The sequence below is a fragment of the Coloeus monedula genome, assembly GCF_965178545.1.
Source record: "Coloeus monedula genome assembly, chromosome: 10".
NCBI classification, from domain to species: domain Eukaryota; kingdom Metazoa; phylum Chordata; class Aves; order Passeriformes; family Corvidae; genus Coloeus; species Coloeus monedula.
Genome location: NC_138790.1, coordinates 11,510,326 through 11,530,074, shown reverse-complemented (window position 1 = coordinate 11,530,074; position 19,749 = coordinate 11,510,326). Strand labels below are relative to the sequence as shown.

Sequence of the window (19,749 nt, the reverse complement as noted above, 5' to 3'; positions counted from 1 at the left end):
GGAGAATGAAGGTTCCAGAAGAGGGGGGAAAAAAAAAATAAAAAAGCAAAAGGAGAGGCTGAGAAGGGCAGGGGCAACTACAGAGTGCTGAAAGTTTATAGAGGAGGGCAAAACTCTCACCGGCTGCAGATGTGCGTCCAGCTGTGCAGGGACATGGTCTGGCGAGAGCTGCTGCTCTGCCCGCAGCTGTGTCAGGGTGAGGGCTCAGCTGCGAGCGCTTCCATGGCAGCTGTCACCGCGTGTCACCAGCACCGAGCTGGCGGTCAGGCCGGGGACGGCACAGCGGCACGGGAGCGAGCGCCCACGGCGGGCTGGAGAACGGCCGGGAAATCTCCCTCAAAGGCGGAGGACGCTGCTCAATGTGCAAGAACAGCAGGGCGGGCAAAAGGAAGAGCTACCAGGATTTCCTATCCCTTCAGCTGCGCAGCAGCCCGGGGAGACGCGCAGGCGCCGACAGGGGGCAGGCACGGCCCGCGGCGCGTACCCGCCTGAGGCGGCCCGTGCCACGTAACGCGACTCCACCCGAAATTACACGAAAAATGGCAAAATACAAAATTACGATCCCCAGGCGGTGCTGCTGCGGCAAAGGCGAGGCGGGGAGACGGGCCACGCGGCAACTCGCGTTTCTCCGGCAGTTGGACCCTCCTGCCGCCCTCCGCAAAATAACGTGGAATACTCTGGTAACGGAGTGGCAGCTGAGGCTCCAGAGAGAGTGGACGTGTATCTAACACACCTCAGCAATGACGGCGATAAGCGCGTGCTGTTCCCACGGCTGGCACGGTGCTGGGTCGCACCTCCACCCTGGAGGAGCCTGCACGGCTCCCTTGGACAAATTTGAGGCGGAATCACTGAGGCTTGGAAGAAAGGAGGGGGAAAGAAAACCCTTGAAAAAACGCATTGACAGGCACAATTCTACCAGTCTTTTTAGGATATTTTGAGCCCCAAAGTTTCCCACAGAGGAACCCTTCCACATGAAGGGGTGGCTTTGGCCAAGCAGCTTTAGGGATGGATTAAGCAGGATTTACTGCTTCAGAATCCAAGCCAAGCCCTTCTCTTCCCCATCTTTCTCCCTGTTTACTTGAGAACCATTTCACTAGCTTGCAGAGACATAGGGTAAGTATCATCTGTGACCTGCTTTTGGGGTGGATTTTAACATAGTAGTGCAAACGAGTGCAGCAATGAGTCAAAAGCAAACCGGCTGGGGAACTTGTACTGGCTAGAAGAGGCATTTAGGGCCACAGGAGGAGACACTAGATGATGCTCAACTCTCCTGGGACTGTATTAACAAACCTGTCATGAAAGAATGACTGACACTTCTGGATAAAAAACAGACATCTAGCTGGAAAGAGGAACATGCCCTTGGATGATAGAGTTTTGGGGCCAATAATGTTCAGAAAATTTGTGCTCCATTTGGCCTCAATCCCTTTATTTTATCCACCTCATTAATCCTTTTTAATTATCCACCTCATTGTTCAAATCCTCTGTTTACTGCTTAGCCTCTAAGCTCTTTTGTAATTAATAAACTGCACCAAATGAAGAGCATCACAATCCAGAACATGCTGTGAAAAACAGGAAAGATATAGATAGAGTTGCAAAGGTCATCTCTAAAGATAGTTTTTCAGAATGAACTGTACTCCTCAATCTGTGCTATTTATAACACATTCCAATAGTACAGTAGCACTCGTGTACAGTTAGTGAATGAGAACACATGTCACTGTTTTGGGCTTAATGGGAGAGCAAGGACAGGAAGGAGAGCAGGAAGGAAAGGAAGCAGTGACATGCAGAAATCCAAGGAGAATTAATGCTGGAAAGTGTAGGCTACTGATAATAATATTTAAAAGTAAATTGTAGACATTTTTCATTATAATGCAGTTGGTCTGGTTGCCTGCAGACCTGGGGATTGTTTATTAACTGTTGTTACAATGACAAGTATCATTAGGCAATATACTTGGGAAAATCATGAATTATCATAAATAATTAACACTAAGCTACATTAAGTAAACCACATGCTGCAGTGTGTTACACTTTTCTTTCTGGCTGTTTTTTTCCCAACTTTCAAACAAAAGATCTCTACTGCTCTCACTCCAGGCCAGGGCACAGAACTGCTGCAATTCTTTTGCAAAGGTGGGTGTGAGGGAATGGGAGAGGGAGGATTTAGGGTGCTGTGGAAGTTTCCTACACTGTGGCAAAGGAAGCATGTTTGAGGACATGGGGCAGGCAGATTATGAGTAGGACAGAAGTGTAGCTGCTGGGTGTACAGGTTTGTAAGTCAGTAGTTTCATACTTTCCTGTTAGTTTCACAAAGTGGCTCATGGATCACTAAAGCCACCGGCTGTTTGTGTGTTCCCCAGTCCTTCAGGGTAGTCTTACAGCTTCTTCCCTTATTCCACCCTCCATCTCTTCCGATTCCTGACACTGAAAACCGCCAGCTAGGATTCTCAAAATAGGCAGCTGCAGCTCCCCCGTGCACTCGCGGGTTGCTAGGGAGCTCTGGAGGCGCAGCGCCGAGCCGAGAGGAGAGGTGCGTAGCACGCACAGCTGGAGCACAGAGAGCATTGAGATGCTTTAGCAGGGGCCACCAGAATAACGGAAAAGAGCCAGAGGGGCTGTCTGGGAGAGGGAAATTTGGCTCTCAGGTTCCCAGCAGTCTGGACTTGCTGCCAGTGCTCCGTCTGCTGTCTGTCTCCTGGCAGGAGCCATTTCTGTGTTACTCCATCTCTCAGTGCCGGTGCTTTACCTTCCCTCACTTGTGAGTCCTGTTCTGCCATTCAGCAGCTGCTTTCCCTTCCAGGACCCCACTGCTCTCCTGGGACACGTCTTACCAGGGAACCTGGGTTTTTTCTCCCCCTGGGATTCCTCAAGCAGTGAGGCACATTATACAAACCAGTCACAGGGGCAACACCTGACTTGCACTGTGTGGCCGAGAAGGGTCAGTAATTTGCAGTGTAGTTTCCAGGCATTAGTGCAAGTATCAAATGAAGGCTTAATTCCAAAAGTTCTCCTGCAGCTTCTTGTCAGAGAGAATTAGCTTATGTGACTGGAATCCAGATGTGCACATCTATCAGCTGTTTGAAAGCATGGAAGTCCAAGATGAGTGCAATGCCAGTCATTCCTTTGCCATCCTCAGAGTCCCTCCTGTCAGGTTAGTAACAGCAAGTAGCAATTTGTGCTCTGCAAAACACTCCCACTCAGCACATACAAACAAAACAATTTCTTAGTCATGCACTTTGTAAGGGAGGGTTCAGTCCTGCAACCCTTGCAAAGGATAAGTTGTACTTTGCTCTTACCATGAGCCCCTGGAACTGGGACAGTGGTGGATTTTGACCATGGAAAACATGAAATAGGCATCCATCCAATATGTTATTCTTCATCATGGTGAAACTAATTTCACTGCAATACTTATATTCAGATTTGCTGCTGTCAATAAAAAGACAAGTTTTACCTCAAATCTTTCAAAACCAGGAACTTTAAAAAGACAACAGCCAAACTTTCAGAGAAATTTTCTCAAAATGTGAAGTATTTTTCCCAGTTTGTTGTGTTTAGGTTCTTTTCAGATGGGTTTTATTGCTGGTTTTTAAAGCATAAAGGGTACAAACCTGAAGATATTCAACTTCAAGGTAAAGAGGGCAGAAAATTAGAAGCTCCTGGTCACCGAGACATTAAAATGAACATGCAACCATGATGGTGTTGGTTACTGTTATTCCCTTTAACAACATCTACCTTTTCTCTCCTCCAGGTGAGGCTTTAAAATATAGGTATCACTTCCCCTTTTCTTTATCCATTAAGGAATTAGGTTTATAAAGTGTAAGTGACCCTAATTAGTTACTCAAGAAGGAGAAAGTGACCCAAGGATTCCTGTTTATCCAGTTTTAAAAAGATGGTGGTGTGGATTCTCCAAAGACAGGTTAATCTCTTCAGTATTAGATCAAAGTACTGTGCCTACTCAATTATTACAAAGTATTGTAATCACTGCAGTTCAGATGTTCTCCCAGAGAAACTGCAACCATGAGGTACAGCAAACAAAGTCAGATGAGGCTAAAGCTTCTCTTTCTTTAGTAGTTACTCTTCTTAAATGGAGCCAAATTGTATCCTCTCTCTTGTCCAGTGACATTCGATGGAAGATGTCACAACAGAGTCGGATTTACTACAAAGATTTCAGTGAAGGAGAAAAATCCAGAGGAAAGTAAGTGTTTTTACTTAGATAAAACTTCTTACTGAGAAAGAAATAATCAAAATCTGTTTTAGAAGTGAAGATTTAAAAAGAAAAAAGAAATTATACAGGCAGAGTTGTATGGTAGAGGATTATGTCAAGCAAGAGCTCGTAAGGCTGGTATTTGCCAGTGTGAGTGAGTTGAATTGGGTGAGGCTAAAGGTTTATCTTCAAAAGTATCTTAAATCTTCCAAACACCACCACTGCTTATTCCCATTAGGACTTCCTCTCTTTTTAAAGTTTTTTAAGTTAGTTTTTTTACTTATATGAAACAGCTATATATAATAGGAGGGCCAAGTACAACCTCTTCCCCAGTGTGCTGAGTATGTTTGAAAGCAAAGCATGCATTTAGCTTTTTTTTTCCCCCCTAACCAAAAGGCATAATTTTACTCGGTAGGGTTAAAGTCATTTAGAATATTTTTTACGGCTTTTGATATTCCAGACAAAATAACACCTCAGAAAGGACTTCAGTGTAGAATGAAACAGAAGTATAATGTAGAAACAAATTCACATTTGGTATTTCATCACATCTTTTCCTTTGGGTCTTCATCCAGCACTGATTAACATTATCTTCCATTACTTACCTCATTAGGCAGTACCTTCATCAGTGTTTTAACAGTCTTCTAAAAGGTTATTTGGAGAGAAAGCCTGCAGAAAATTCTACACACACTAAGAGAAACCCTGGTATATGCTGACCATGCCCTTCTAAATATAAACTTTGGTTAGAGAAATGCAGAGGCTTCTTCATGCACTACATTACGTGGACTCCTCTCTGTGACCTCCAGATGTCCTGATTCTCCCTGGCTTACCACATAATAGTCATGTAATACTAACCTTGATGGACTAGATATGAATAAGAGGCTATTTTGAGGTTGTAAGTGCTTCAAATTGTAAGGTTCCCTGCACACTATCCCACAGCTGGCTTGGGAGGAGAATACTTAACTCAATGTAATATGTATGCAGTAGCCTTTGTGAAAGCCTGGGCTGTCCTCGGAGATCATTCTCCCTGAGAAGAGTCTGCCTTGGAAAAAAGCAAAATACTCAGATCATTAGCAATGAGTTCCATAAATGTAGCTGCTAAAGCATTAATGTGTGCCTCCACTAACACCCAGACAGTCCAGTGCCCACCAGAACTGTCCATCTTGAACCACAAGCAAACCCTGCCTGCTCCTCCCAGCCTGGGCTGCCACAGTGGGCCATAAACCCAGTGGGTGTCTCTCCCAGGAAGGCAGGCCATACCCCAGAACTCCCTGAGGCAAGAGGGCTGAAAGCCTTCCACATCTCTGAACGTCAGGAGACTTCAGGAAAGTCAGAATGTGTCAAATGAGCCCTGCTGCTGCTGCAAGGCCAGCAATTCCCAGCCAGGAGTGGATGCTGTTGTTCTCTAAACACCATCTGTTGCAACAGCTGCTGGTGGCTTTCCAACAGCCTCTTTAGCCCAGGTCTAAAACCTGATTGCTCTCAGTCAACCACCCCTTCTTATCTAACACAGATGAGAGAGACTGAAGATCATGGTCACTTTGGCCCTCTACCATAGGGCATGCCACCACAAATGGCAGTGCCACTTAGGGACTGGGAGACAGGTTCACCAGAGCCCTACTGGAGTGCCTGCGTGTGTGGTGTGGTGGGAGCAGGGCAGGGGCAGGTATTCTCTAGCTAAGAAACTCCCTCCCCACCGTTTGCATCTCCAGGGATGCAGCAAACAGTCCAGCATCTGGCCTGTCTCTTCCTCTGAGTGGCCTCATGAGCAGCACCTGAGAGCAGCACCATGAGAAGCCTGACCTCCACCAGAGACTGAGCAGCTTCCAGTGATCCCCAAGAGCTTTTCCTCTCCCTAAATCCCATGCTGCAGAGCCCATGGGGAGCAGGGCCCCTACTCACTCCTGAGGCTCACTGCAGGCAGAGCACTCCCCAAGGCGTGTCCGCTTGATGTGTCCCTGCACTCCAGCAGGCACCCCCTCTAAAACACATGGATATCAGAGCATATTGGGCCTGCTACCTGAAAAATGCCTTTTGTTCAATATTTTGCTCCTCATGTTGGCTTTTCATGTTCTGCACTGTTCAGTTATATTTATTTTCTTAGCAGGTCTCCTGTGTAATTTTTATGAAGATTATAAGCAGTGTCACCAGTCTGCCCTACTTTTGAATGAAAAATGCATTGAAAATCACTTTCAGCAACACACTTTTGAGACTTTTTTCTGCTAACTTAAAAAAACTTATTTTTGATTGCCTCCTTTTTCAGAAGATTTTTCACATAGTCATGATTCACTATCAAATAGAAGATTTGTAATTAGGCCAGGATGTCCTAATTACACTTGACCTCAGTTTATACCATTTGACCACGTGTGTATCTCTGAATATCACCATATAAAACGTACTTTTGGAAACCGAGAGTTATTCGATGTTTAAGACCATCTGAAAACAAACAGAAAGAAAACACATCGAAGCAGCAAAGAGCAATCCCTTACTCTAGTTCCTACTTGCACCTGCATTAGTGACTTACCTTCTAGTTCCTTCAGACGCCTTAAGGAACAGTAACACCCGTACAGCGCTTTCCCCCGTATTTTTATATTCTGATTATGTAACTGTGGTGCTTGCATAACCGCAACGACAGTAAGTGTAGGATTTGTGTAAGGATCAACACACAGCAGCACCTGCCAGCCCACTCCCGAGTCTCCCTCCTCGCCGCCCCGCTCGGAGCGCGCAGATAAGGTGGGTGCCGTGTGTGTCAGGGACGCTCACCCCGTGCAGCCTGGCCGGGAACGTTTAGCCTAAAATAACGTTTGTATTCACTGCATGAGAAAGTGTCACCAAAGAAATCAGGTCTCAACGGCCTTACCGAAGCACACACGACAGACAGCCACCCACCTGCTACCCTTGTCCCCTGCCTCGGGGTAGTTCCCTGGTCTGTCCCGCCGCCGGGGATCCCCCAGCCCCGCGGGGTCATCTCCCTTTTCCCGGGGCTCCCGCCCGGCTCCTGCCGTACGGGAGGACACAGCCGCGCTCGGGGCTGGGCGGGCGCTCCGGTGCCCCCTTTGTGCTTTTTACACCAGAACGCCCCCGCGAGCAGGGCCCCGCACCGAGCGATGCCAGTGCCAGCTGACCCTGCGCCCGGGAAAGGGTTCCGCGGGTCCGGCCCGGCCGCACGCCTCGCTGCGGGGGCTCTCACGAGCCCGCCCCCCCGCTGCGGCCGCATCAATCATTAACGGCGGCTCGGGTGGCCAGCGCCTCCCACCCCGGGAAACCCGACCCGGGGCGTCTCTTCCCGCTCCTCGGGAGCGCTGGATGCACCGGTTTCCAGTTACCGCGATGCCGGGTGGCGGGGCGGGAGGAGCCGCGGCAGTGCCGCCACTGCCCCTGCTGCAATGAGTGATGCTGCCGGGGGCGGCGGCGGAGGCGGAGAGGCGCAGAGCTACCGCGGATCCTCCGCCGGCGGCTGCGGGTGCAGCGGCTCTGCCTCGCCCGGTCGGCGGCGAGGCGGCGGGCCCGGGGCCGGCCGGGGCAGCAGCAGCATGCGGGCGGGCGAGGGGGACAAGGAGGAGGCGGCGCCGCCGCCGCCACCACCGCCTCGCCCTACCGCCCTGCTGCGGTGGGACGAGGTGCCCGAGGACTTCGTGGAGTGCTTCATCCTCTCGGGCTACCGGCGGCTGCACTGCTCGGCGCAGGAGTGCTTGGCCTCGGTGCTGCAGCCCACCAACGAGACCCTCAACTTCTGGACCCACTTCATCCCACTGCTGCTCTTCCTCAGCCGCTTCGGACGGCTGCTGCTGCTGCGAGGCGCCGGGGACCTGCCCTTCCACCACCCGGCGCTGCTGCCCCTCTGGTGCTACGCCTCGGGGGTGCTGCTCACCTTCGCCATGAGCTGCACGGCCCATCTCTTCAGCTGCCTCTCCCCGCGCCTCCGTGCCACCTTCTTCTACCTGGACTACGCCTCCATCAGCTACTATGGCTTCGCCAGCACCGTGGCCTACTCCTACTACTTGCTGCCAGGGCTGAGCCTGCTGGACGCCGGCGCCATGAGCCGCTACGTGCAGCAGCGGCTGGGCTGGCAGCTGGACTGCAGCCTGCCCATCGCGGCCTACCGCGTGCTCGTGCTGCCCGTGGCGCTGGCGCTGGCCGTGGGCTGCACGGCCGCCTGTTGCCGCAGCCGCGCCGCGTGCTGCGCCTACCCCTTCGCCGTGCGCACCTTCGTGTTCGCCATGCCGCTCAGCATGGCCTGCCCCATCATGCTGGAGAGCCTCCTCTTCGACCTCCGCGCACGCAACCCCACGCTCTTCGTCTACTTCTACCGCCGCTACTTCTGGCTGCTGGTGGCTGCCTTCTTCAACGTCAGCAAAATCCCCGAGCGGATCCAGCCGGGGCTCTTCGACATCGTGGGGCACAGCCACCAGCTTTTCCACATCTTCACCTTCCTCAGCATCTATGACCAGGTACACTACGTGGAGGACGGGCTGGCTGAGTTCCTCAAGGCACCCCTGGCTGTCCCCACCTACCTAGGCACCGTGGGCTATATGCTGCTCCTGACCGTTTGCCTTGCTGTGGTCGTCAGGAGGTTCCTCAACGTAGCAGACCTCTGTAAGCAGGACTGACCAGGCCGATGACTCTCGAGACAGCGAGCACCATGCCAGTGACCCTTGGTCTGGAGACCCTTGGGCCCGATGACCTTCAGACTGGTGACCCTCAGACCAGACCCACCATGTCCTGGAGAAGCTGTGAAACCTGGGGAAAACACACCTGTGGAAGAGCCAGGTCCCTTTCATGGAGGTTTGCTGGAGAAAATTACCATGGCAGAACTGCTCGTGCTCTTTAAACTACTAGGTTACCAGGGGAAGCAAGCAAATGCTTACTGGTATGTTGCTGCTTAGAGTATAAGCTGAAATAATTTAGCTCTGCTACTAGGAAGAATGCATGAATGGTGAATGCCACTTACTTATTTCATAACAATTAGGTTTAATCTAGCTCTGTATATACATATATATATATATATAGCTATACATTTATTAGCTACATATATGTGTATATATGTATACACCTGAAGACATTTGTGCAATGATTACTCATAGATTTTAATCAACTCCTATGTGAAATTTCCTAGCAGATTATGCACTGACACTTATCTTCCTCTCTGATATTGTAACAGGCCTTTGCAGCCACATACTGGATTTTAAATGCAAACAAATCGATAGCTATCTATAGTTTCTAAGGTCTTGCAGCCTTTTCAGCCAGGGAACAATAGATTTAAGAGCGAGAGGAAAAACAGCTGTGAATTACGACACAATTAGCAGTTGATGGAGAGACTTTAATTAGACAGACAGTGAGTGGTTGGTGTAGCCACTCGGATACTAAAATAAAATAGGATATGTAAAATAACTGAACCAGAAAGGGGTCAAACTAGTTTGGAATGGGGGAGGGGGAATAGGAAGGACACTGCATAATGGAATGGCTCTTCCCTCAGCACGTCAGGAACATCTGTTGTGCTAAGGGGCCCCTTTATCTTCCCGGGTAAATCACCCCCAAATCAGTCCTCTAGAGTCAAAGTCAGATGCCAGACTTTCTATAAATCCCTGCCAAGCTCGGTGGGAGTTCTGTGGATGTAAAGAGAGTAACTGATGCATGAGATCTCATTCTGGATCTTTTCAAGAACTGCATGGAACTAGTTTCTACTGCTCTTTAATTAGACCACTGTCAGATTTACCATCCTAAAATTAGTTGCAGAATAAGGTACTGCTGAATCTGAGTTCAGGACCTAAAATCTGTCTCTACCAGTACTGGATGTGGCACTTTTTCATCATTCCCCACTTTTTCCTATTCTGATTAGTTGTGGCTGCAGCTGGCTGTGTTGAAGTCCCCTTTCAGAAGCTCTAGGGGAGTTCAAAGACAAGAATTAGGAGGTATTTTCCAAAGCAGTATCTTTTCAGAGCAACCCAGGTATTACCCTTGTCACATGACAAAGAGCTAAGTATAGATTGAATTCACTCTCTAGATACATTTTTGTAAACCATGTGCAGATTTTAAGCAGATGCATTTTGATTTTGACTGACAGAACAAGTGCAATAATACTACACAAGGGGCTTACAAATTGAAGTTCAGGTGAGAAACTACTTGTGTAAACCATTGTCTAAAGAAGGGTGGTACTTCCTTAGGAAACCCTTGAGTCAGACTGCACAATAGTGTAGAAGCTGTTTTACTCAGCTCCTATTGTTGAAGTGTATTTCTGCTTTGGTCTTTCCCATTTTCGTGGACATGGCATTTGAGTCCAGTCCTAGTCTTCTGTAAGACAAAGTCCCCTTTGTTTAAAATAGGAATATAGGAAGGACTGTAGCTAGGGATTATGAAGTCAAATCCTTAACATAGGTCAGCATCATCACAGAAACCAATAACTGATATACTCTGTACCAATGTACCAGCTTTGTGAAAATTTCTCAGTGGAAGTGCATAAGCTAAAAGAAATTTACACTCACTTAATTTTATCTTTTATCTCAACCCATTTTAAGTATAATGGTTTGAATCTTTTAGATTCTCAGTCAACAATGAAAATGGCCTAACAAAAATATGTACTCTTTGCCAGCCACAATTCTGCTGTTTTGTCATTTCTGGAAGGGTCAGATGTGGTCTTTCAAGGAGATTGACTAGAATTATCTGGAATAGCAGTTCCCAAACTGTGGCCTCTTGAGTTATCATTGTTGAGCCATAAAAAACTGCATGGCCCTTTATGGGTGGCTGTGTTCAGTTTTCATTTGCCAACCTGCATTAAAAGAAAATGGAAACCACCTGAAGTATTTTAAATTTTATGTATTTTCATTAACTTTTGTCATAAGCATAGCATTGCTTTCTTCAGCTGCCAACAAAGCAGAAAATGATCTGGACCACTGGGCGAGGAGGCTGGTTCACAATACTGTTATTCTTTGAAATGTGCTTTAATGTTGTGAAAACCCTGAAAACTCAGAATAGAAAGCCAGTGGATCAAGACCTGCAACATCCTATGAATTTCCACAACTGCAAAAAGAGGCCAAAAATCTTTGAGATGGGCTGTATTCAAGTTAAAATAATAGAGGTATAGTAGTTAGGGCCCAATGACTCATCCAAGTTTCAAAACTAATTATGTAGAAAGGGTTTGCCTGGGAGATGCCACTAGCACATCCAACCAGCAATTAAAAACTAAGAAATAAATCAGAGAGGCCAGGGACAGCAAACCTCAGCACTAGAAGACAGCTCAGAAACAAGCAACAGTAAAAGCCAAATGTAAAAGACCAGGCTTTCAGAGCATACTGTATAATGAATTATGTTTGTGCTTGTCAGTCACAGTGTAGAGGACATCTCAAGAGGCAATGTCAAAAATGGCTGTTGCTAACTTGTAAAAATACATTTGATATTTGGAGTTAGGCCACACAGGGTCATCTATATATATCTCAACGACAGATAACAGTATAAAGTTTGGATTGCAACCAGCTGCAATTTTACTGGAATCTTGCTGCTGTTACAAGAGTTGCCTGTGAGCCCCAGTCACACTGGAGATTCGGTACCTGGCTCTGATATTAAGAATATTGCTTCATTCAGAAGTTTCTGTTGGCAGATTGTTGAGGCACGTGTATGGGCCTGAGCAGCTCATGGAATTATTTGTAAAAGCTGGTTGCAAGCACTGCTCTCTGAGCCACTGTAAGCAGGCTGCTGAATCCAAATTGAATGGCTACAAGGAGATGTGATTAGAATTTAAGAGTTCTAATTAATGGGTTTTTGTTTGTCTGGTTTTTGTTTAAAAAAATGTGGTTACAAATTAAAAAGGTACTGTAAGTATGGAGACTATCTAGGGAAATGTTACCTGAGTGTCTGTTTATTCAGTGAAGGACATGTATGTAGATAATTGTTCCATTTGCTGTGTCTGATGGACAGAACAAATCTGAGATAAAAAGATTAAAATTGGAACAAGATATCTATAATTATAGTGCTTGAATTTGCTCACATAGAAGTGAGTCAGAATTTGTGTGACTTGTAAGGGTGCAGGATAACTTTCTGGTGTGAAAGCACATGACTGAAGAACATGTGTAAGCATGTCCAGAGCTCAGACAGGAGGTCTAACCTGCAGACTAGATGCATAAGAAATCCTAGAAAACTAACTTTTTTGCAGAAGTACCTGTCATAATGCTTTTATAACCTGCCATAAGGTCTACACTGTGGACTCCACAGCTCATGTTTAAAACCAAAAAGGCTTTTCAGGCCTTTTGCAGTAGAATCTGTATGGGGATGGGAGCCAAGGTGGGGACTGGAGCATAGGGGGGTGGCCTGGAAATAAATGCCTGGGTATCTTTCTGTGTTTGGCCAGCACTGCCCCCCAGACTGACACACCTGTGCTGATGTGAAGTGACTGTTGCTGGGGCCACTTCCCAGAGTGTTGATGGCACAGACACCCCGCCTTGCATTCAGCACGTGCCTAGAACTGCAGTCTACATGCTGGCATATATTCAGTAAGCCTGGCTTCTGGGCACTTCTGAGTAGCCTGTCAGCTTCAAGCTCACCTTCGTGTAAGATTGATAAACCTGATCTGTAATCATTTCCCTGTTTTCTGTGGTGATACAGTATTTCTTCTGCAGTGTATTCATTTGAATGTCACTATCCAGTATATCCATGAAGCTCTGAGCAGCTTTATTAGCAGGACTGGAATCTACAGTCTGGAAACAAAGGGAAAGGTTTCATCTGCATGCTGCACTTGTAGAAATTTAGCAGTTAAAAGTAGAAATATGTAGGGTTTTTTTTGCTAAAATTATAGTTCTGCTTAGTTGTCCAAGTGTTATGCTTATTATTTATTTGCTGAATCCAGCTACTTTGTGAGCTTTTTGTCAACAGTGCACCTGCAGAAAATGGCAGTATGAAAGTTTTACTTCATATTCAAGTAAACTCTCTGAGGCAGCACATTCATAGAGCATTATTGCACTAAACTCAGTTGATTACCATCTACATGCCTTACAGAAGCAAGTCATACCTGTAGTAATTGCCCAGATTAAACTGTTTTTCATTGCTTATGAGAATAAAAATGACCAAGTGGCCAGTAACAAGCTGAGGAGTCGGGCACTCCTGGGTTCTTATCCTTGCTTTGCCACTATCTGTTCTGTAATCTAGGGCAAGCTGTTTAAACTGTGTCCATTTTGAATGAATTTTAATTCATGTGAAACACTGGAATTGTACCAGGGTTGAATTTGACCCTTTGTGTCTCAGTTTCCACATCTGTAAGATGGGGAGAATATACCTTACCTACCTCGCAGGGTTGCTCTGAAGACTAGCAAATGTTTGTAAAGCACTTAAAAATGCAAAGACCCTCCCAGGTGCTAAGAAGAAATACTACTGAACTCCAGTAGAGAGAATGTTATATTTTTCCTCATCTCACAGGGAGAGGAACATGAACGTTTCCAGATCATGAACTCTTGGGACAAACCCTTGTCATTGCCATACTCCTAGGATGTTCATATCCTGTGTCTTTTGGAGCTGATGGCAAAATTTCCACTGGCTTCAAGTGGGGGGCAGTTAAAACCTAGGCAGTATTAAACAGGCTGACTAAATGCTTACAGGTCAGGAGTAAAGAGAAGACATACATGACTTACATACTCTTCTTCAGAAATTCTCACTGGTAACTTGTATTGAGGAGCATTTTAACACTCACATGGGGCCTCCTTGTTCATTTAGCCATGGATTGTATTCCAGTTACTATGAAAAAATGGAGCAGGATTTCCCATCAGTGTCTGTAAGACTATGATTATGTCTCTGTTGCCATTGGAAATTTTGAACTATGTCAAGCTGCTTCTTATCAGAGTAAAAAGACCTGACATAAATGAAGCTTTTAAGTAAAAATATGTAATCATTTGAGAATATAAAACTATATTGACCAAACAACTTTCTCTTTTCCCCTTCTGTTCCCCAAAACCAAAAACATTGAGTTAATCCTATGAGTGAGTGAAATCTGAACTTGGATCTTTTGACCACATATATGTACTCTGCCAAGGAGCCCTGAATAATCATCCTGCTAACCCACTTTGCCCATCAACTGGAAGGGCTGATATAAAAAGCACCACTGAGAAGAGGACCATGTTTTCAAGAGTATTTCTAACTGGCAGCAGTAGCCGAGGGGAAAAAAAAAAAAAGAAGACATCAAAGGGTTTGAGTGGTTTGTTAGTCAAAGCCTGTACGTTTAGAAATTCTCTCAATATCCAAGTATATTCCTAGCTTCTGTTAGACACCTCTGAGTCAGGGCTCTATAACCCACACCCAAGTTACAGCTGAGACTTTACTCTCTTCTCCTCAGATGAGATGCAAGATGGTCACATGCACTGAAAGACACAGACCTCCATTCAAGACATTTAGTGTCTTGGAGCTGGGTGTGGAATAAAGTTAAATCATTTTCACATCTTGCTTAGAGAGATGCTGCTTCATTCCACTGAATTCAGTAATAAATTAATGACTAGAGGAAGCAGGCTTTTGCTTGAAGTTGCCTGTAAGGAAACACCACCAGCAGACTTCTGCTTTCAGGGCAATTGCTTCCTGAGCCATACTCAGAACATGGAGGATTCTGAAGTAGGGCTTCACTATTTCATGGGAATGCCTTAGGATTTGTGGTTGTAGCTGGGGGTTAGTAGTACAGAGAAACAGTTTATAGCAAGTCAATTCTGCCTGCTAGAGGTTCAAGCACGCTTTAGTAGGAGGTATCACGTTTAAGGGGCTGTGCATGCAATGAACAAAAAGTGTGAATTTTGTGTGGTTCTGCTGGGAGGGTTTGAAAATTTACTTTTTACACTTTTGGATGCTGACTACTGTGTATGTAATGACTATGCATTTTTAGCAAAAAAAAAGGGTGTGATCTATAAATAAAGTTGATTCTGAGTTCATTTTTGCAGAAATGCATTTATGAAGGTTTTTTTCATTTCTTAGTGTAAGTTACTGTGACACCTGCAGGACCAGAAATGTGTTGAATGTAGTTATCTTCAGACATAGATGATGTTAGCACGAGTACAAGAACTTTCAATTCTTGTACAGGGGTGTTGGTATTTCTGAAAACACTATACTAGCAAAAGTATCATTGCCATTCTGCTGTCTTTTATCGTTTAAAGTAATAAAATAGCATTCTTTGCCACTTTAGTTCTCCAATATCTATGCTAATTAATGATAGCCCTCCCTGTTACATTAAGATCATTAATATGTATAAGAAGATTAGTGTTCAGTCTACCGTGCTCACTGAAAAATCATTAAATTAGTAGCAATAGCAGTGTCAAGAATCACAGCAAAATACTGACTGCAAAATGAAGAGGTCTATTTGGCATCAAGTAAAGTTTCCCATTTGGCAGAGTAGGATGGCAAAATACTGTTTTCAGTTCAAGTCAGGCACCAAAAAGCACTCAGTGAACTGCAATTACATGAAGTATCTGCCTTAAGCCTTTTCTGTCAAAATTCAGCAGGACAGGATGTATCCCAACATAATTGCGGGTACCCCCTGAAACTGTTAGAAGACTGAACACAATGGAAAACTGTAGGATCTTCTAGTTGATGTCTGCAGAATTCCTTCAAAAGTTCTAAAATTATTGAGATTCTTATTTGCAGACTTTGTACATACTCTTTGAAATGTGGTAATGACTTCAAGGATTTGATGATTCCAGCAAAAACATCCATTGCCCTCTTGCAAGCAGATGCTTCAACGGACTACATCCTGCAAATAAACAAATGCTTCACCAGACTGCATCCTCCTGTTAACACCTAAGGGTTTTCATAATGTTATCAGTAAGCTCTGGATCTGACTGCTGGGTGTGAACATGCTGGAGGAAAACCTCACAAAACTGATGAAGCCAGTGAAGATGGCAAAACACTGAGCAGAATGGTAGGCAACAAAAGTTACAGCTGCTGGGACAGGTAGTTTATTGAGGTCAGTACCTCAGCCTTCAGCTGTGGTGGATCCATAGTTATTCTGATAATCTACTGGAAATCTGAAGGCAATCTACATTTTGTTACCATGACATTACTTCTCTGACAAATGACCCTAAAAGTCAGGACTGTATTTGAGGAGGAGCAAAGGAACATGTGACACACAACAATTACCTTCAGATTTTATTCTCTCATCATAGGATCATGTAAGGTTAGCAGGATCTGCAAGTGGAGATGAAACTCATTAAAAATTAAAAGCTGGTCAAAATGTAGAGCAAATCAGTATTAATGCTAAGGCTAAATCTTGGTTGCAGTGATGAGAGCCTTTGGGGCAGACGCTACAGATGCATCAGAAACCCTCTACTACAAGGCAGATATCAAGAGTGGCAGTATGCTTCTGTTAGTGGGGAGCTGGAAATACTTCTCTTGCCAGGGAGCACAGCCTTTGGGTACATGATGCATGCTTTACTGAAGCAAAATAACCATGTCACACAATCTTTTTGGAGAGTAAGCAATTTTATAGACTTTTCTAATTTGAGTCTCTCCTGCCTCCAAGATCTAATCCTTTCATGTCCCTCCTGACTGATGAAACATGAAAATATAGTTTTCCTTCATTTTTGGTGTTAAGCATACTTTTCATTATTATCCTCTGTTTGCTAGAAAATGTCTGTTTTCTCTCACTCTGCTGTCCTGAGAAACTGGGCAATGCCACATGCACAAGAAAAAAAACTTTAATTTTTTTTCCTCTCTTTATATGCTGGGCTCTCCACATCCACAGTCCTGGGGCTATGGCATTCAATCACTGGCACTCACTAGTGTTCCAAAATCTCAGCTTTTCTTTTTAGCAGCACTTGGAAAGACAACTATGAAATGTCAGTGGGGTGGATAACAAGCAGCAGTATCTGCAGCCCTCAGAAATAATAAAAATAATGAGCAAAAGGTAAACAGGTCCCTGGGGCAGCTTCTCTGATACCTTTGTACACATAGGCAGCATCTCTGATTATCCAAAATTTAGTGAAGCTCATAGGCACATGCTTAACTTTAATAGGATTATGTTTATCTTTGTTCATTGACAGGGGTGAACTTTTCCTTGTGTTTAAGTGTGCTATAGAAGCAGAACCCTAATGAGCAGACAGTGCCAGGGAAACGCTGCCAGCAAGAGTCTGGCACAGCAGATGCTGCCATTCAGCCCTAAGGCAGTGTCCTACTCTCCAACACCCAAGACTCACTTTCCCTCCTCAGCCATAGCACTACTCTCAAAAGCAGTCTCAGGGCATTGTCTGAGAGATTTTAATCAAAACAAAGAGCAAAATACACATGTATAGCTAGAAATGCACGAACTTAGTCATGAAATAAAGCTGCAGACTTTCCATTTGTACCAATTACAATATCAAAACATTGTTTCTTGCAGCGTAGTAGAAAATCATAGCTTGAAGAGATAGTTTGGAACAGTAAGTAACAAGAATCACTGAGCACTAAAAAATATATTCACTAGCCAACATTGTTAAAAAGAGTATTTATTTCTGTATAATAGAGACTCAAAATAGAGAAGCCAAGTATTTATGAAGAGTACCTTTGTCCCTAGCTAGCAGTAGAGCACATTCCTTCAAACTACAACTATTCTGCCCCAACAGAAGCATGCCATCTCCTTTATTTTAAAGTTCAGATTTTTTTTGACAATTAAAAATTAATTTGACTTAACTGTGTTCAGTAAAACACAGAGAACTGAGGGTATACATGAGTGGCAAACCTGCTCAAAATGCAATATTCAGGCTGTTAAATGAATTTTACTTAAAATCCCAGCTAGCTTAGCACTCAGCAGCCCTATCACCTCAGAGGGAATATACAGCCAGTGTATCTTCAGATCTGCTTCTACTGAGATGATCATTATTCCAAAGAATACAGTGAATTGATATAATTAATGGAAAACAGTACATACCTCCGTTACAGTTAATCTGTGGTGAGTACATTCTTGTATTCAGACATAAGGCTGAATTACATACATGGTAAATATGTTCAGACATCAACATTTATAAAAAAGTTGGTGGTGCCCTACATACTTTGGTTGAGGTCTCTAGCTGTTACCAAAAAGACATTTTATAAGTCTTCCTTATCAAAGAAAAAAAAAAGATAAAATTAACCTCACAGAGTTTAAAAGATGTATTGATTTTGGCTTTGCTGGCAGACTCTTACATGGGTTTGCACAAAGCAAATGAACTGGTGGACTTACAAATACTACCAAGTGAAGTAATCACTGCTTTCTCTTCTGAAAGTCACAGTGACTTTCTCCAAGCAGAGTTACTGAAGACCCACAGTGAATCTGGCCCTCTCCCCTTTAGAGCACTTGTGGCTTGGAGTGCAAGTCCTCTGTGGAAAGTACTAGATGTTCACCTAGCAGTCTCCAACACACTTCATTGCTGCTTTTAAATAACCCCAATGAATGTTATTCATTAGCCAAATATGCACATACAGCTAACAAATAATTATGATTTTCAGGCTCTGGAATTGTCATGATTTCTAGTTTCAGTGTCAGGGCAACACTGCCAGGTATGTCCCAGACATGAGTGACTTCCAACTTACTACTCAACATCCTTTGTTTCAAAAGCCATTTCAGTTCCCCACTAGCGCATGAATGAAAGAATCTGCAACAAACAGGCTGGTAAATGAAGTCTCTAAGGTGACAATTTCCCATCTGCACTGTAATAGGTCAGCAGTACTGCGGTTCCCTTCACAAGTGATTCCTGAGCTAAATTCACAAACAAGCACCAGACTCAATTCTCTTCCCTTGGCATTTTGCCCAGAAGGCTCAAACAGGCTGCAGAATAATTCTGACTTGTAAAAAGCTCTTTTACCCTCCTATTCCCTTATCACATCCCTGTGTGCAGTACTGGCACAGAGGATGCAGCAGGAATGCAGTGTGGCACAGCACATCTCTGTGCTGCACCAGTCCGTCCGTGGCACACAGCCATATGATCCCACCAGGGCTGCTCCCACACACAAGTCAAAGCAGCCTGAGAACCAGGCAGTGACACCCCTGCCTGCCGTGCCAAGTGAACCTCAGAATAAAGAGATTCAGGCCTGCTGTTCAGAAGAAAGTTTTGCAACATTAGTCTGTGCCCAGCAGACCTGTGAAGGACACTGAGGTCAACCAGAAGGAGTTTCCTAGACAAGATTTGGTCTTACTCAGTTTTCGGAAAACAAGCCTCCATTTTCTGACTCAGCCATCAATGATAAATTATATAGAGAAGAGAAATTTTCAGTTTCCTTGAAGTTGCTGGATAGAGCTTAAAGACTAAACGGCAAAAAAAGATAAATGGATGTAAAAATATGAACCCAGGAGGGTAAACATGGCTGGACCCAGTGGAGAAACAGGTAAAAAGGACTACAGTGCAAGTCATGTAACAAAGAAGCAACAGCACATGCCCAAAGAAAAAGTTCAAGTAAAAGTCACCTTTAATATCAAAGCATTCAATGAATACAACCACCAGATCCATTTTATTACTCTCCAGGACCATAAAAGGACTTCCAGTGGGAGGTGGATACATACAAATTAGCTCTAGGAAAGTAATGTTTATGTATTAAATAAGAACCACGTTTTAATGAATATGTATGTTTACGGTGTATCAATACCTTGTTGTAAA

At 44.7% G+C, this 19,749-nt stretch overlaps 2 protein-coding genes across 4 annotated transcripts in view; one reads left to right on the top strand and one right to left on the bottom strand.

Annotated features, from left to right (window-relative positions):
* U2SURP (U2 snRNP associated SURP domain containing) overlaps positions 1-5,640 on the bottom strand; it is a 51,395-nt gene extending 45,755 nt beyond the window's left edge. The window contains exons 1-3 of one of the 3 annotated variants that reach the window (XM_082287747.1): positions 4,795-4,841; positions 3,288-3,417; positions 121-854 (exon numbers count right to left, since the gene is read on the bottom strand). The gene's annotated coding sequence lies outside the window, so the exon portion shown is untranslated. Of the gene's footprint in view, positions 1-120; positions 1,670-3,287 lie in introns of those variants that run through there. The other 2 variants (XM_082287746.1, XM_082287748.1) reach the window with 2 other exon arrangements.
* Positions 5,641-7,554: 1,914 nt separating this feature from the next.
* PAQR9 (progestin and adipoQ receptor family member 9) lies at positions 7,555-15,165 on the top strand. The gene has a single exon (XM_082288052.1). It carries the CDS (start codon positions 7,576-7,578, stop codon positions 8,797-8,799), a length of 1,224 nt encoding a protein of 407 aa, XP_082144178.1. The 5' UTR covers positions 7,555-7,575; the 3' UTR covers positions 8,800-15,165.
* Positions 15,166-19,749: the final 4,584 nt, after the last annotated feature.

Coding starts and splice junctions, on each gene's coding strand:
- PAQR9 (XM_082288052.1), top strand. CDS start 7,576: ATGAGTGATGCTGCCGGGGGCGGCGGCGGAGGCGGAGAGGCGCAGAGC.